At 42.3% G+C, this 18,170-nt stretch overlaps 1 protein-coding gene across 2 annotated transcripts in view; it reads right to left on the bottom strand.

Annotated features, from left to right (window-relative positions):
* TTC39A (tetratricopeptide repeat domain 39A) overlaps positions 1 to 17,595 on the bottom strand; it is a 210,724-nt gene extending 193,129 nt beyond the window's left edge. For both annotated transcript variants that reach the window (XR_012764384.1, XM_075424515.1), the window contains exons 1-2: positions 17,403 to 17,595; positions 6,022 to 6,126 (exon numbers count right to left, since the gene is read on the bottom strand). Coding sequence is in view for 1 of the 2 variants with exons in the window: in XM_075424515.1 (XP_075280630.1) it covers positions 6,022 to 6,126; positions 17,403 to 17,437 (140 nt within the window). In the remaining variant the exon portion in view is untranslated. The remainder of the gene's footprint in view (positions 1 to 6,021; positions 6,127 to 17,402) is intronic.
* Between the last annotated feature and the right edge of the window lie 575 nt (positions 17,596 to 18,170).

Here is an 18,170-nt window from a genome sequence, read left to right as displayed (position 1 = left end):
ACCAGAGGCAATGGGCACAAACTGAATGTCAGGAAAGACTTTTTTACTATCCGGATGACCAAGCACTGGCACAGGTTGTCCAGAGAGCATGTGAAGTCTGTATCCTTGGAGATGTTCAAAAGACATGGGACACAGTCCTAGGAAAGTGTGTCTAGGTGGCCCTGCTTGAGCAGGTGACCTCCAGAGGTCCCTTCCAACCTCAGCCACTCTGATTCAGCGGTTTTAAGGGGAAAAGCCAAACTTTAAAGACACCTCAATCCATTTAATTTCTCCCCTGGAAATTTTCTTGCTTCCCCAGGTTTTGATACCTGGATTGAATGGAAAGATAATTTTAAGGATAACTTTAGACAATCCTACATTAATCAATGATCTAATAACTCATTGTGGTGACCTGGATCCCTTTAAGTTTTCTAACAATTCATACATTATTATGCATTAATTCTTTTGCTCAATGGAGTAAAACATCCTTAAGTATCCTGAGGAGTCCCCAATCTTTGGTTAGTGTTTCACAGAGCCAGAAAATAACCTTGTCTACATCTAAAGTAATCCCCTCTCAATGACATTACGCATTAAAACCACCAAAGAAAAATACAAGCGATGATACGATCCTAACTTTCTTTGTATATGTATTTTTTGAGATCTAGGGATTAAAACAATACCTAGCACTGGCACAGCCAGCATCACCCAGTATCTGGTGCTTCCCCTGCCAACCTTCATAAAGACAACGGAGGGCTACCTTTTCCAATACACACGGCACAGAGCAGGGGGGCTGTACTGAAGAAATCTGCAGTGTACATCTTTCAGCCTCACTGCAGTCTGTGCTTTGTGGCTGTCCTTAATTCCTAGTTGCCATCACCATGTCCACAGGTTAGCTAACAAGCTGCTCTAAAGCAACCTAGCATAAAAGCCATTTGGGGAAATCACCTACAACCATAAGTACTATGAGCCCCAGACTATGCTAACATCCATCTCATCTCCAGCACGAATAAGAACAGACAGATAGTGGAGAAATTTGTTTAAAATCCAGTGAAATCAGGACAGCTCTGTCTTGGCCTCCTGTATCACGATTTTTTCAGTAGACTCATCATGCAAAGTAGCAAGAAAATGAGCATACTATAAAATGCCAGCCTGATGAAGTGTTCCTGTTCATTTGATTACTCATCAGCATCAGTGGGCGCAGAGAAACACACTTCATCTCATATTTACTACAACAAAACCCTTCAAAAGGTTCAAATTCAAAGCACAGGGAAGGCACTAACATAGTCCCCTTCCAAAATTTTAGAAATTTGCTTTCAAAATCAAAGCAGATAAAGACTAAATTCACTGCACTAGAAGGAAAATTGATACTTTTCACACATACGTGGTAAAGAGGGATTTCCCTCTCCAGTAATTTGCTTCTGATACCGTATCACTCCTGCCCTCATCAATGGTCTCATCTATTTTGCTTCTAATATTTTAAAGGAGGTAATAATTAATGTTTATCGTTAGTCAACTGGTATTTATCAACACTAACATTTACTCTGTTTTTTTCAGGGGCTGGGAGGCGGGTAGAAATGCAACCAAATGTAATGCTTCTCTCTGTCATTTATACTAACCGTACAATTAAAGTTGCCAGTTACATCCTGGCAGATTGCCAGAAGTTTTCAGGCCAGCATTTTATATGGATGGATATAGAATGAATCTTGATAGCTTTTTTTCTTCTTCTTCTGATTCTTCAGCAGCACTTTCTCCAGGACATTGTTGGAGTTAACAAGCCTTTATGACATAAATACAACTAACATTATGATTAATGACTTATCCCAGTAGTTGGTATCACATGGCTGAATAAGAGGATTATAAGTAATATCTTTAGGCACTTATGGAGTTCTGCCACATGCCTGTTCTCCAGCTACGGCGCAATCATGATCATCTTGTAGCACTGCCCTTTCTTGCAAGATGATGGAGAACACTTTTATTTCTGCTTGAAACCAAGTACCTAAGTGAGGACTGCAACAGCTTTCCCCTCCAGCTGAAGTATAAAAATCAAAAAGCTTGCCTTGTTTTGACCTCAGAATTTACCCAGGCGCTCATATTTTTTGCAAAAAACACAGTGCCCAAAATCTTTTTGTGGATCCCTTTACAGTAATCCAGCAGGCAGGACATGCATCACCAGGTTACAGAAACCCCAGGCTCAAGTTTGTGCCCTGATTTGGTAGCAAGATGCTTGTAATGAGCGAAACAAATCCAGCAGCACAGAGTGAGAAAGTCCCTCCGCAGACCAGCCAACAGTCCATTCACCCAGGGGCACCCAAGAGCGAGAGGGACCCAAACCAAAACTGCATCAGGACAATGGGGTCACACAGGGCCTCAAGGCTTTCCTCATCTTTGATCAGAAGTTCCACCCAATGTCCAAAGAATCCACTAGCCCTTTTGCATGGGCTTCCATAGAAAGGCTCTGTTTTGATGAACTGACATTTTCCAATAAAAACCTGTTTCCTATGAAAACTCCCCTCCTAACATTAAGTATACAACTAGAAAAGACCATTCTAATCAACCACCCAGCCTGGTTCCTCGGTTACCACAAGCTGCTAGAATAGTCTAAGTCTGGTCTAAGCGAAAAAATGTGCAGTTCAACAAGAGTACCCCTGAGCCTTTTGATCTAAGCCATTCTCCAAAATTCATAATCTATTAAGTTCTTCCAGCTAGGAGGTGAAACCAACAGTTAAATCAGGTTTTGGCAGCAACGTATTTATTTACAAAGACTATAAAAGTTGTGTTCCTCCAGACTCCAGGCATAAAAAGATAAAAAAACCCTAGAAATAATTATCTTCTTCACTTTCTTGACATTCTTTACAATAATAGCTAACTCAAGCTTTCTGCAGAGCTGTACATCACCTTTATCCAACCGCTGTCTAGAGCTTCACTCTACCTCCAGGTGCTTCCCCTCACCCCTTCACCACTCTCAGTCTGAGGATCACACCATCTTTGTTAGATCAGTTCCCAGAGAAAGCCCCTCCACCCCACTGAACAACCTCATGTTTGCTTTTGTTCTACAAGGGCAAGAACATTTCACCACACCATGAAGACAGCCATTACAAAAGGCTTCCATTCCCTAGTAACCTCTTTAAACTTTCTAAAGATCAGCATACAGAAGATAACATTTAATAGTGTAAATTGGGTTTCTATTAAAAATTCCAGCAATAGTAAATATGTACCACAGAACTACACTATTAGAATCAGTTTCACAAGTAACTAGCGAAGCAGTAACACCATCTAGTCATACCTACCCGAGACGCTCCCAACATCAAAGGATTGAACTTACCTTTCAAACAGTCATTCTAGAACTAACATTCCACAACCACCACCAAGTGCTTTTTGGAGACTATTTTCAGAATAAAGTCAATTGCCCGGAATGAATTGTTCTCATACTGTTCTTGTGATACTGCAAGCAGCAACACAGATGTGTCGCAGCTCATTCAATGATCCAGATTACTCTGTGTCATCAATTCATTTCTATTATTTACCATTTTCCCAAGTGATTTGACATCAGCAAACTTATCAGGTGACTATATCATGCTTTCCTTCAGGATAATTATTAAAATACTAAACATTTGTCTTGGGGAAGGGGACACCTCATCAGAATCAACTCTTTCATTTATGAGTATCTGTATACAATTACATGAGGGCTGAAATCTAGTCAGCTTTTAATCAATTTCCTGTATGTATCTTGAGGTTGAGGAGGAAGATGAGATTTTTTTCCCCACTCCAGTGACCAGACAGTTTCAGTGTCACTGATTGTCACAGTTAAAATGTTACATATTGGAAACCACTGCTGCATTTGGTGACTGAATTTAAGGAATTTCTTAAAGAATTCTAAGAGAACACTCCATATAAAAGATTAATCTAATTAAACTTACTGCAGAAACCACAAGATAACTAGAGTCCACTATTTTACAATGATTGTTAATGATAATAAAGAAAACTGACTCTAAAACCTAAGAGGTAGCTGAAGAAACAAGTTTGGTAACAAAGCAAAAATGCCAGATGATTTTTTTTACGAAATGAGGTCTCTTTATGATGGATTTGCTTTTCTAACAGGAAAAAAAGAGCTTTATCTCAACACAAGTCTAGACATCATGCTCAGATATTTATTTTTAAGCTGCTAGGAAAGATCTTCCGATTTTAACTCTCACACATTGCCAAATCTGCTCTCAGTTACACATGGTACAAATCAGCTGAAAATACACTTCTTGTGGAAGCCAAATGTGAGTAATTTAGTGAATCTGCAATTAAGTAATACAGAGCAGACTACGTCCTACAACATAAGTGGTAAAGCTGCAAAATCTATAATATGAAATTCTTTACCATCATGTAACAACTGAAAAGTATTTCTTTAAACAAAGATAGTATGTTTATGGACTGTGAAAATCAATTTCAAATCTTAGCACGCTAAAAGGCAACAGTGAGGAACTGATGACTCCTAAAGAAAATACTCAGTATTACCATATGTGCCCACTCTACAACTCTTGTCATTCCCTAAAGAGATGGAGTGTGCCATAACAGAAATCTGTGGGGAAATTTAGCATCCTGGTTCTGTGCAACACTCGCAAAGACTGTAAGTCTGTATTTCCCTCATTGCCAAAGGACAATAGGAATAAGGGCCTCCTCATAACAACAGGCTAACAAGAAAAATCAGTTTCAAAATGGTTTTGCAATGTGGAATACAGTCAGGTACAAATCCAGAGTATCAGCTCATGAAAGACGTTCTGCAGGGCCCAACAATAACTGAATGAAAACCATATGCAATAGAACAAAAATGGATTTATAGAAAAAAACACCCCCACATCCTCACTAGCTTTTGCAGTGTTTTGGAAACCCCCTTCAATAAAGCATCTCCCTACTTTATACTAAGCACTGAGTAAGCATTTCCAGATGGGCACAGGGGCTTTACTGTCAGTATTTAACGAAAACACAGTTACTCTTCTTACCATTTTTACGATATCTTCTGCTGATATATAAACACTAAAGAACACTTCTGTGAATAAAGCCAGTATTATAAATACATCTGAGCCTACAATTTATCATGAATGTATTTCACAGAGTGTACTTACATGGCTAAGCTACAGAATCTGGCATCAAAGACTGAGGCTGATACCTCAGCAAAGCAGATACATAGTATTCATTATAGTTACTCTGATGCATATCAAACACACACTACTGCCTTACCCACGAATTTTACTTGTTTCATATTCCAGGGGCCTGAAAGAAGGCACAATGCTCAAAGGCTGATTGCTCAGAAATAAATGGAGCAAATATGGAGGAAAAAAAAAAAGCAAATTTACTACAGCCTTCAACAAGCCAAGCACAGGTAACTTCAGGACCGGGTATGAAAAAATCACGGACACTGTAAAGACACAACAATTTTTAGAAGCTATTTTATGACCTCACTGCTTGCAGCTGGGCCATTCATTACATGCTGGGCCACAATGTATTTAGGAAACACAGTGCATGACCACAACACTGAATTGCAAAATCAGCTGTGAGAAAGTTTCTGCAAGTTGTTAACTAAAAAAAACCCAAACAAACAACAGAAATCAAACCTGAAGTAATGTGTTCCAAACATGGCAATTCATGGTCATTTGCTCATTTAGACACAAAACTATAAATTCTCAAATTCCCACCTTATGCAGAAAAATATGGGAAAGGAGTGGGAGAGGGAGGGAAGTGCCAGAGGATGGTTTTTATTCTTCCAGGAGCACGAATCTCACATACTGTACTACATCTGAGGGGTTATTTCTTTGGACAACAATTCAGTACTTTTTGTAGTTACTTTTGATCCACCTCGTTATTTACTCACCCCAGTGTAAAGCACTTACTCTGTCTTCCCCAAAACTTAACACATTAACTTACCAACCCCTTCTGAACAAAAACCACGCAGTCTTACCAACTGTTCAGAGAAGTAGCTGGCTAGTCAAATCTCCTGAGAGACGATGAAGCAAAGACAAATAAACAGAGGAAAACTAGTAAGAGTAACCAACTTACTTTGCTTGTAAAGAAGCCAAAGCATCCGAGAACTTGTTGTTAAGAAATAAATCCAGAGCTGCCATACACTCACGCAATGACATGTTGAGGTCTGACGCAGGTGACCTGCCAGAAGAAAGAATAAAGTCAGCACGTCTGTTACCCTTCTACCGGGGCATTACTGCTATGTTTCAACTCCTCATCTTCAGTTCTAGCCTTATTCCCGTGTATAAGCTGCTCTTCCATTTCTAGTGGTTGTGAAAAATGAAAGTGTCTTCCATGATGTCTGTGCTGTTTTGTTTGGTTTTGTTTTTTTTAACTATGCTCTTACTCTGTGACATGTGGACAGCAATTCAAGTTTTGTACTTTCTGAAAATAAGATAAACAGCACGTGCTGTAAATGAGAGCCTGGAGATGCAGAAGTTACCATGTGGGAGTGTGGCAATTTGATGAGCTCCAGTATCAGGAACACAGAAGCACTGGGTGACAACGCACACCTGTGTATAAGGCTGACAGAGACTACAGGCTAGTGACATTACGATCATGTTGTCACTTTAAGGATGAGACACTGCCAAACTGCATCAGATTATTATATTGACTGCTGCTGGAACATCTGCTTTTGTTCAGCTCACGTTCAGCATGGGTCCTGACCGGTAGACCACTACAGCCTTGCAGGTGGGTTAAAATTCCACATTGTGCATGCTCCTGGGAATATCACTGTCCCTAAGAAGTGCAACTGTACTCAAACAAAAAAAATGCTGCTGCATCCTAAAGTCAGAAGATTATCTCAGCAGCTTACTCTGGCTGTACTTTTCTCCTTTACAACATTCAGATGTCAGCCTGACCTGTGACAGGGGTTCTCAGCTGGTCTTTGGGTTACTGGCAACAGGATAATACAGACCAGCTGAATAAGTTTGGCCCAAGTTCATCACTACCAGAGCTGCAGGACAAAAAAAGAAACAATAAGGCCTTGCACTAACAAAGTTAAGGTAATCTGGCCGCAGGACGGTTGAAACATCTGCATCTAATGATCAAAGAGCCACACTACATTGCTGTGTCACATGCAAGTCTGTAAGAAAAAGCTCCCCCAGCAAAATACAGAGAAATCCTCACTGTATTCCTGACTCCAATAGCTCTAAAAGATGTGAACTGTCTTGTGACTTAGAAACTACATTTCTTCCTTAAAAAATGGCACAACACATTGCCTGCTGAAAGGAGCAGCAGAAAGCAAAGTCCTGGTACCGTCTTAAGGAAAAGACAGGGGAGCACAGAACAAACAGATAGCATCAGTAATAACCACTGACTGCACCAGTCCTTTGGTTTTGTTTTTAAGAACCATGACTGCAAAGAAAAAAAGAGCATAATTATATACATGTATGATAAACAGGATTATAAATCTGAGAGAAACATTATACGACACTGTTTATAGTGGCTGTTGTCACCACATTTCACATACACTGCAAATCCTTCTGCACCCAAGAGACCCTCCAAGTGCTTTGCAAACATTGATTAATCAAGTCTTGGCGTCCGTCTCATACAATATGCAATATCATGTCTGCCTAATTATTCTGAGCCTTACTTACTCTAATAATTAAAACTTTGCCAATTATTGTTTACATGTATTAAAAATCTTACCTGCTTTTTTTAAACCTGTGTCCCTGAATCAAACAGCATATTTAACACAACATAAAACATATCCTCATCTGTTTTAAAATATCTGGACTAATAACATTTCACCTGGATTTTCTGCTTGATTGTTTCTTGTGATGGAGGAGAATTACCCCATTTGATACAAATAAACCTTTTCAAAATATTCCTTTGAAACAGAAAGATGACAAAAAAAAACCCACTGTTGAAGCTCGAAGCACAAATAAGATGTATTAATTATTTGGCATCTTTTCTGGAATAAGAATCATTAACACAGTGCCACCCCTAGCAGCACCAAAAATACAAGTTGCATACTTCCTCATGCTCCAAGGAAACCTGACATTTGATGTAGCTCCCAAGTAACAGACCTAAGACCCAAACACACTACACACCATACATAAATGCTACAAATTGTCCTCTGTTGCTGTTAAGAATAGGGAAGAAATACTCTAAAGTGCTAAGCATCTTCGCAAACTGATTAGTCATGCTTCAGCGGGCTGCGGGTTCTCTCATGCTTTCAACAGCAAGCTCAGAACCGCCTGTAAGCCAAACGGAAAACGCTGTGCCCTGCCACTTACCTTTCTGCTAAATCTCTTGTGTTTTCTGACATCATCATTTGCGTGCACGCTCCGCGCGGAGGCACGAACACCTGCCCGCAGCGCCCAGTGCCACCTCAGCAGCTCGCAGCGACAGTCCCACTGCCCGCGCCGGGCAGCGCCTGCCTGCCCGCGATACGGCACCCTCGACTGGTCATCGCGGATGATACGACGGGATTTACGAGCAGCGCTAGTTCACCCACAACATCCTGCAAGTGTGTGATGGCGAAGCTGGTCCATGACACACAAAGTTCATCTGTCACTGGATACTTACTACTAAGGTGGAAGGTGCCGTATCTCTGATCTACAGACCTGCCTGAAATTAGCAGCAGCATCAGCTGTCCTTCATTCAGTACAAACTAGTCAGAAGTCAAATATCCCTGCAATTACAGATCTGAAACAAGAAAAATTACTGCACAGCAGTGGACCACATCAGAAACCTGTGAGCTGGGACGGAGAGTCAAATGAGGCCAGCTGACACGCAGGAGAACTGAGGCATTAATCGCTGCAAATGTGAGAAGCAGACAGGCAAAAGAGACAAGAAAGTACTTCTCCCCAGCAAGGCTTCTCTGCAAAGCAGGCTTCAATCCACCAGCCAAACTGCTGCTTATCATCAGTTACTATAAATTTGGGGACATAGCAAGCCTTCACATGTTCTTTGTAAAAATCTCTCTTTAACGCCATGCAAAATGACACGGGTTGGCATAAACAATTTATTCAATGGAGTGAGCTCATCCGGCTGATTTTGCCCAAAATAAAACAGTGTATGCTCCCAAACTGCTTTGCTGGCACATCAGCAGTACTGGTCCTGTATGTAAGCAGGGCAGCCACCAGCAGCAAGAACAGTCACCCCTCTCACTCTGACAGCTGGACAGTAGAAGTTGATCAGCTATGATTTAATTGTCCAAGTCAGTTTCTCCAAAAGCATCTAATGTTAAAAATAATAAATTTATTTTCTCCTGTATCTGGTCTTATTTTTTAGATTACACAAAGCAGTACCAATACTGAAGACATCGACTGCTGAAGGAAGACCCAAAAATAATAAATAAGCGAAGGATAATTTCAGGAAGATAACTCTGAAGGCATTAACATACCTGATTAAATCTCTTGCTGTTTTTACGACATCCTGTACAGGAAAAACCTGTCCTGCATTTGGTATAAAAATTATTGTAATAAATCCACAGGCTGCCCCGTTAAAGACTCCATTAGATGTTTGTAACAGCACTCTGTACCTGCGCCACAGCAGGAGACAAAAGACATTACCGGGTTTTTTTTTCCCCAGTTGGGAGTAACTACTGCTTACAACTTAAAATTAACTGGGGTGCTTCCGTGGCAGGATCATGAGCTACTCTGAAAAGATTCTTCACCAGTTTCACTAGATGTTCATACAGGTTCTAATTGATACTGTATTTCTCCAAACGGACTTTATAGCTCCGCATGGTGAAGGCTCTGGCTGATTTTGCCACATTCTTCAAGACTTGAGTTGGTAAGGTTTTATCTGAATATCACTTCTCTACTAATAATTACACACTCAGGTAACTTTCAGTATGCAACCTCTCTTCCCTCACATATATCAATGTTTTCTTTTAACTAAAGAAAATAAATCTAAAAAATTAAGACCTGAAATATTTCCAAACATAGGCCATTTCCCCCTTGGTTCTAGAAGCTCCTTTCCTTTTTTGCTTTTTGGTGGCAGGACTTGCAAGGACAGTCATATGGTCCTCACTATGGTTTTATTATTTATGAAATCATTGTTCTCTGCCCCGGGGACCATGACTGGAGGTGCTTCACAAATCATAATTACAGGGTATCCTCTGACTTAAAGTAAGACCTGCTCTCCTTACTCTACTGGATCCTCATCGTCTCTAGTCAGAAGTGCAATTCTAATCTAAATCCTAGGCAATGCCCTTTTTAGTTAAACATCAAAACCTTTTTACAACAGAATATTGAAAAAAAATCCACAGAACTAAGCAAAATTAAATTTCTTAGTATTAATGAAAAGTAAAGCACTTTCAAAAGTAAAAAATCATGATGTTTTCCGTGGGCAAAAGCAGGGTCGGGGGAAGGCTTTTTTGAGCATGGGAGTTACCACATTTCTGCACAAATTTTATTTCACTGTGTGCATGATATTGACTGATTTCTTACTATAAGTTTGCAGCAGATATGCTTTATGATTTGTCATTGAGTTTTACGGATTTCCTTCAAAAAAATGGTCTTGAATCTTGTATTCTGCAAAATGCTGAACTACCAATTCATTTCACCTCAGTAATTATCAAAAAAGAACTCTGCAAAAAAAGGTAAGTCTGAAGCTTGTGCCTTTATAGTAACGCTTTTAATAGTAATCTAAGAGCTCCTTCAGCACTGTGAAACACTGAAAGGAAGTTAAATCAGTCACAGCCTAAAATATGGATGCATTTCTCTGCCAAATCTACATTATCTGCATAAGTCAGCTGAGGTAGTGTGCATGGGTAACTTAATTTGGAGGAAGAGAGTAAAATGCTAGGAGTCAAGCACAGCTGAGCTAAACCATTACTTGACGAGAAACCACCACAGAGCAGACCCAGTGCTGGTGACTCAGTAGTTGACTTTCTTCTCTGTTGTCAGGAGATTCGTGGAGCAGGGAGAAGTGGAAGCCCACCGTGCTTTCTCAAATATAGACTAGTCGCAAACACGTAAAACAAGTGAGATGCAAGATCAAAGAAAAGCATCTAATGGAAAGATTATATTCCCATTCCAAAGAAGTTTCACAGCAGAATCTTCGTAATCATGGTAGGGACCTTCTGTCTCAGGGGCTCCGTAATGACTGACGCTGCTTTCATCTTCCTCAGAAGCATCAACAAAACTGCTCTAGCGAGTAGTAGGGTTCTGGCTGGATCACAGCAACATCACTACCTCTACAGCACAGCTGGCTTCTGGTCCTGCTCTCCCACTGAAACCCTCCTGCTACAACGCCACAGAAAACGGTTTGGGACCCAGCCTTACTACATTTAAGGCAAGGAAAACAAATTCAGCTTAAAAGTTTCCTGCTAAGTAATTTTTAAGTATTTGCTCTTGATTTTATTTTATATTTAACAATTTGGACAATACATTGTTTTGGCCTCCTTTACTCCCTTTATATCAAGGGCTCTCTGTGTAGCAACAGTTTTAATTTTTGCGTGATAATGCCAATCTTCTGCTATTAAAAGGCAGCCCAAACGCTCACAGCGCTGGTAGAAAGGACTAGGTTGTGCCAACACATGTTTTTGCGGCTGTTTTAAGCTACCTGCATCAACAGCGCATACTCTTGGCAGCACACCTTACTGCTACGATGGTGGAAAGCTCACTACGTACACAGGAAAAACAACCAGCATCACATTCTCTTCCTGTTTACAAAGAGATTTAGAGAGGGTTGCTTCTAGCCACACAGTCAGGCAAAAAAAAGTAATAAATTCTTAAACAACCTCTATATGAAATTAAACTGAAAAAGAGATTGGTCTCACATGCCCAAAGCAGCTTCATTTTTTCCAGAGAGGAAGGAGTAGTAAAATCATACTGCTCCCTGCTAACACTGTGCCACTTGGGCTACCAAAGCGTCACCAGCGCTGACACTTCAAACCACCCACAGATGTGAGGCGTGCCCCAAATCATATTTCAGGGCTGCATTCCAGTTCATAACAAAAAACCATCCAAGACACCTCCACCGTACGAACGCAACCTGGCTTGCTGATACGCAGGCCACCATGCACGGTAGGTGCTGTCACTGACACCCGGGTGTCCTTCCCATTGCATGTTTTCAAAAATATCACCACTAAATACAGAAATTCTTGCCATGACACCACTTTCTGTTTGCTTGATAATCACAGAGACATTACGAGATACCAGGACCTGGGGTTACTTCCTTCAGCCTTTTCAAGTTTGCCAGGTCATTTGCAAATTGATGACTACTACTTTTGTAAATAGATGGCTGCTTTGAGCAACACTGCGTTACAAATGTTCTGGCCTGAGACCGAAAAAATCTCTACATTCAAAGAAAACAAAAAGCACATCACTTGGGAAGAGTTCTGTTCCTCTTTTGCAAACAATTCCAGAACCACATGAGATCAGAAATAATCTCAGATGAACGGCGCTCTCATTACCATGAAAAGGACAGCCAGTAAGCAGTTCTCACAATAATTTGTTACAATTCAGTTTTCAGACAATGCTGAAACTTCATAATTCGAAAGTAAATAAGTTACTGCAAGAAAATGAATTCTACCATATCCTTTCCTGTTATATGTGCCAAGCTAGTAACACCTCAGCACTTAGCTTTTGCGTTCTTGAACACGTTTCTGGCCCGTGACTACGTCTCCTGGGTGCTGCAGAAATGCCAGTACTTCTAACAGCAACAAAGCAATTGGAACGGTTTCAATAGTCACGTTCTCCAAATACTCTGTATAGAGACACAACAGTGATGCAATTCTGGAATTCAGGAGATCTTAGTCAGTACTTCAAGTTGTATATATAAGGAGTAGGACACTGTTTATTTCTGAAGCTAACCTGGCTCTCAAACCACGAAGCTATTGATGCCTCGGCAGTATCACAGGTCTTCTGTCTAAGCGGATACTCAAGCTTTCGGCCCTTCTGTTTCAGGGAAAGCTCAAAAAACCAAGCGATGTGGCAAAGCAGTCAAGCGAGCAGAACAAAGTCCAGGGAATCAGTAGACTTGCGCTCTGCCCTTGGATCCACCACTGTTTAACTTGCACCAAGCAGGATCTTGGTTGCGCTACATTCACCGTTTCCATCCTGTATTTGAACAGGCAAACAATGCAATAAATTCATTACGATAGGTTTGTTCAGACAAATAAAAAATACTGGGTGTCAATTTTGCGGTTCCCTTTCCATGCTGTACTGCCATGACTGCTCACGGAGGGCTAAATGCACCATTGTGGGTGATTACTCCCAGTTAGCAGAACTGCCTGCACCAGAAAGAATGAAAAAAAAACCAACCCAACCCCAAACAATACAGTCTGGCAAATTACAAATTATCAACCCAAGCACCCTGGAACTGCAATAACCTATTGGAATATACACAGAAAAAATTAGCTCACACAGGGTCAAAATTAAAAGAAAACAAATATATCCAGCATTAAAGAAATTTACAGGAACATGGCAATTAAGAGTAAATTTTCAGCATAAATTAGTTCGTATTGATGCTCAGCAAATTTTAACGGCTCTTCTATTTCAGTTTTAATGCTCTACAGTCTTTGTCACATTAAAGGATAGATGTGATTCATATCATGACATTTTGATGGTTTTTAAGAGTCTTCAGATCTTTTGACAACCTTACAATACCCATTTGCTCTTTTCTCAAAATTCTCTAACTTCTCACAGTTTTACTGCCTCTGGTCAACCATAGTTGATGTAGTCACTCTCAACTTTTAAAGGTCTAATCCTGCTCATATTAAAACTAATGAAAGATGGACAAGAGCTGCACTAGACCACTATCTTGCAATGGTGTTGAGCACATACAGGTACCCAGCAAACCACCAAAAAAAGCACCAAACAAAATGCAAACTCATGTCTGGCACATTCATGGTAAGAAGCCAGCCAAAATCTGTGAGATTTGTTTTTGTAAGGACTGCAAGATCAGGGTAGAGGTCTGTATTATTCCTGAAATAAGATTCAGTGAGAATTCAGGGAGGGATGTTACGCAATTTTCCCTTTTGGTTGGATTCTGCATTATTTAGCAATAATAAAGACTGGTCACAAAATAGTTACCTATGCATCTTACTTCAGCATTTTGTAAAATCTGGTTTATACTTTTTTACGCTGACTTATACTTCACTTCTTGCAGACTTCAGTGTAGTGACAAAGATGGAAGGGATGAAATACACATTTCAGCCCAAAAGGCATTCTCTTGCAGTGCTTAATCTGAGCTGAAATGTTTCTTGCTTTGGTTTTGGGTTTTGTTTGGTTTGGGTTTTTTTTTTCCATTGAAGCTAACCTAAGCATTTTCAAAAGAAATTACTCTGCAATGTGTTTTACTGCAACTTTAAAAAAAAAATAAATCATGCTTTTGTTTCAGTTCCATTGCTGAACAGCACTTTAGGCTCTCATAAAAAAAAAAAAGACACACAAAATACTTTAACAAGTAGGGGATTGTTGCTTTGTCTTTAATCATTGCTTTACATGAAATTTCAGATTATGTTTCCCTGAAAGCTTCCGACAAACTGACTTCATATTTGAGAAGTCATCTGCAACGCATACTTCATGGTACCTTGACCAATAACAATGTCACTTCTCTCCAATGAAATAAAAATTCAAGCATACCACTTCAATAGTCTTTATAACTCTCTTGAACCTGCCGATTGAATCAATACTTGAGAACAGAAAAGAAGTGCTAGTAGCAAGTCTTCTTGGCACTCAGTATTTCTAAAGCCATTTTGAAGAGTTATTCTTGGGTACAATGGCTTCAAGAAGCAGTCATTATTCTCTCCATTTCAGAGTGCAAAAACAAGTAAGCTACCCGAGGATAAAAGACACAAAAAAAGCAGGGCTGATTTAGAACTCAGAGTCAGAGCAGTCTGAGATCTTATTGGCATTTTTTTCCCTTTCTGAAAGGAAACATGGTTTGATTCAAATCAAAAACTTTGATACAGACATAGTGAGAAAATTTCATCAGCTCAGGATGATAATTTTAGTTAGAGCCAAAGAGAAAGAAAGATAAAATTACATGCAAGTTCAGTACTGCATTCTATCTGATTTTCATTCAAGGTTCAAGCCCTTAAGTATATCTGAATGATCATGCTAACATTCAGACTCTTCTGATAGCTGTTTTTTCCACAAAAGATGACCTAAAGTTTTATTATCAAAGTGAAGACAAAAGCTGAAAATCTGCAAAACAAGGAGTCATTTTCTGTCCCCTCTACTCAAAGAACCTAGCATTTAGTTTTCAGCTCCAAGCAGTCCTCTAGACCATCGTGTCCTCCAATTATGAGCTAACAGTTTCAGTCTACACCCAAAACCTACCTGAAACCTAAGAAACCACAAGCTCAACCCTGTGAAAACACTGTCTAGGAGCTTCATCAGGGTTTTAAAGAAGCATATGAAGTAAAATTTGAATTACAATAAGAAAATAATAATATTTTAAAAAAAATATCCCAGAAATCCTGATATATGTGTTTTCAAAATTTTGTAGCACAGTAACAGGAATACCTGAAGCCCTTTACGCCCCGGTGCAATGCTGCACTAGAACACGGCTGCTGGTTCCAGTAGATGGAGCTGCAGAAAGGCGATGAGGACCCAGCACCAAGTTCTGCAGCACCTTCAGTAACACAGTCTGACTTTTGCGACAACCTGCCCAATCTATCTCAAAATTCAGCAAACTCCTTCCTGCTTCTGAACATTTTTGCAAATATCCTTCCGTACATTCAGAACTTTCTGCAGCACAATGCAGTCACAATTGCAACCTCTCAGCCTTTGCTGCTGCTACTGTCAATGAAACACAAGACCTGGAGGTCATTTACAGACGTCATTCAGATTCATTATTGTAAACAAATGGCCCACCTTCCCATTCTGGAGAGTAAAAAAAACCCAAAATAAATTATAAAAAAATATTGTTGGTCCATTAAAGAGTTATCGAGAGAACATGGCAACAAAATTGTATAAGGCTATCACAAATACTAATACGTGTGTCATTTTGGATTATTAGCAGGTCTAATAGACTCTGTGGTTTTTAATCCTACAGGACTTTGCTGCTTTGAGTGCCACTAGACCACCTACCTCTACTCTATATAATAACTCTAACGTTAATATAGATGCCATCAAGAAACTGTGCAGCTCACATAATAATAAAATCATAGAATCATTGAGATTTGGAAAAGATCTCTAAGATCCTCAAGTCCAACCATCACCCCAACACCACCATGCCTGCTAAACCATGTCCTGAAGTGCCACATCTACACGTTTTCTGAACCCTTCCAGGGAAGCTAAAAATCCAGGCAACGTTTTCCATCATGGTTTCTGCAGACAGATTAAAGTCTCAGGCTGATGTTTGCTGTTTTCAACTTGAAGAGATACGGAAAACATACAGGCAAAGACAGAGCAAAACACCACTTCCAACAGTTCACAAGAAGCCCATGAAGGGACTCTTTACCACTCTTCTAAGCAGAGAAATGGTTTGCTGATCTCTCTAACGACAGCGATCTTAGGAGTTTCTACTCCTGCACAGATTATGAAGCAGATTATTTCAAAATTCTGATGTCAAACAGGGAACCCACCAACAGGCCTTTAACGCAGCCACGTCTAAGATTTAACCCGCTGTCACCACCGGGGGAGAATGTTATTTGCACACTGATTCAGCTTTTGAAGAAACAACTCGCTCGCACGCACGCACTGGGAGTTTCTGTGCTTCAGGGGCAGCGGGAGCGCGCAGGCGGAACGGAGAGCGGAAAGTTGCCCACCCGCGGCTCTTCGCCCGGGCGAGCGGGCGCGGACTTACGAGGGCAACTGACGCCAGCCCTCCCCTGCCCAGGTGCGAGCTGCGCCAACAGGGGCTGCGGGAGCAGGGCTCGGTCTGAGACCCCGCACCGCGCTGAGGGAGCGCCCGGAGCCCGGCGCTCACACAGCTACCGACGGACCGCAGCGCAGGTACGCGAGCAGCTGAAGCGAATGCTTTTGTCCGAGCGCAAACAAGGAAATGAAAAAAAAAAAAAAAAAGCGCCCGAAAGTGCGAAAACAAGCCGTTTCTGCGCCGTTCTGGCCGGCGAGCGGAGGCGCGGGCGGACGGAGGCGTTTGCTCGGCCCCGGGAGCGCAGCGCGGAGACGGGGCGGGCAGAAGCCAGGCAGGCACCGGCTCCCCGCAGCCGGCCGGAGCCACTGAGGCAGGTCCCAAACTCGATTTACAGGCTTCAGCCCGCGGCGAGCCGCCCTCCCCCCACGCTGAGGCACCGGCGCCTCCTCCGACCAGACCCGCGGCTTCGGCCGGCACCGGGACGGGCGTTCCCGCCGCCGCCGCCCCCTCTTCCCCGCCGGGAGGTTCCGGGACGGTTCGCCAAGCCTCGGGGGAGGCAGCGCGGCTTCCCGGGGCCACCCCAGCCGGGGGCTGCAGGCGCTGGCTGTGGCGGGAGAGACCCCGCTGCCCCTCGCGGCCTGAGGCAGCGGCAGCGGCCCCCCCCCCCCCGGCCCGCCTCAGCCCCGTACCGGGCATCGCCGCTGCCGGCCGCGCGGGAGTCCATGGAGGCGTCGCGAAGGGCGTCCCCCGCTCCAGAAGCCGCGGGAAGGGAGGCCGGAGCCGAGGGCTGGTGCTGCTGCTGCTTCTCCCCGGCGCGGGCGGCAGCCGCAGCCACCTCGCATGGTGTGAAGCGGCGCCGAGCCTCGGCGCATGTTCGGGCAGGGCCGGGCCCGGGCGGAGGGGCCACCCCCGCAGGTGAGCGGCTGCGGCAGCGCCCGCCCCTCCGCCAGCGCCGGGCCGCGGCTGAGGCGATGGGCGGGCAGCGATGGCGGGGCGGAGGGCTGCGGCTGTTAAACTGAGGGAAGGGAGGCCGGCCTGCGGGGAGCTGAGGGGAAAGCGCGCCGTATCGGAGCCGTTGTTATTATCAGAGTCGTTAATTCCTCTTGAGAAGAAAGCGGAGGAAAATAAAATTCACGGTTAGCCGAGTTTTACATTAGTCCGTTTCTAAGAGAGTGTTTTGCCTGGGTGGAGCCCTCTACCCCCAAACACAACGGTCAGTTAATCGTGCAAAAGGAGTAACCAGTTTAAAATAATTTGTTGATAAAAATTTACAGAGTGAACAGAAAGCTAAACCTACTGAAATTCTAATAGACACGCAATACTGAAAAAATTGTCTCAATTTGGCCATTTATATATTCTAATCATATCAATCAGGCAGCTTCAGGGCTACGGGGCCAGCAGTTCAGGAGAGGATAACAACAGCAAGGTGTTCGTGGGAGGAAATGAACAGCGAGAGA

Source organism: Opisthocomus hoazin, chromosome 6, assembly GCF_030867145.1.
Source record: "Opisthocomus hoazin isolate bOpiHoa1 chromosome 6, bOpiHoa1.hap1, whole genome shotgun sequence".
Lineage (NCBI taxonomy): Eukaryota > Metazoa > Chordata > Aves > Opisthocomiformes > Opisthocomidae > Opisthocomus > Opisthocomus hoazin.
The sequence above is the reverse complement of the archived record's forward strand: the minus strand, read 5'-3'. Positions and strand labels throughout refer to the sequence as shown.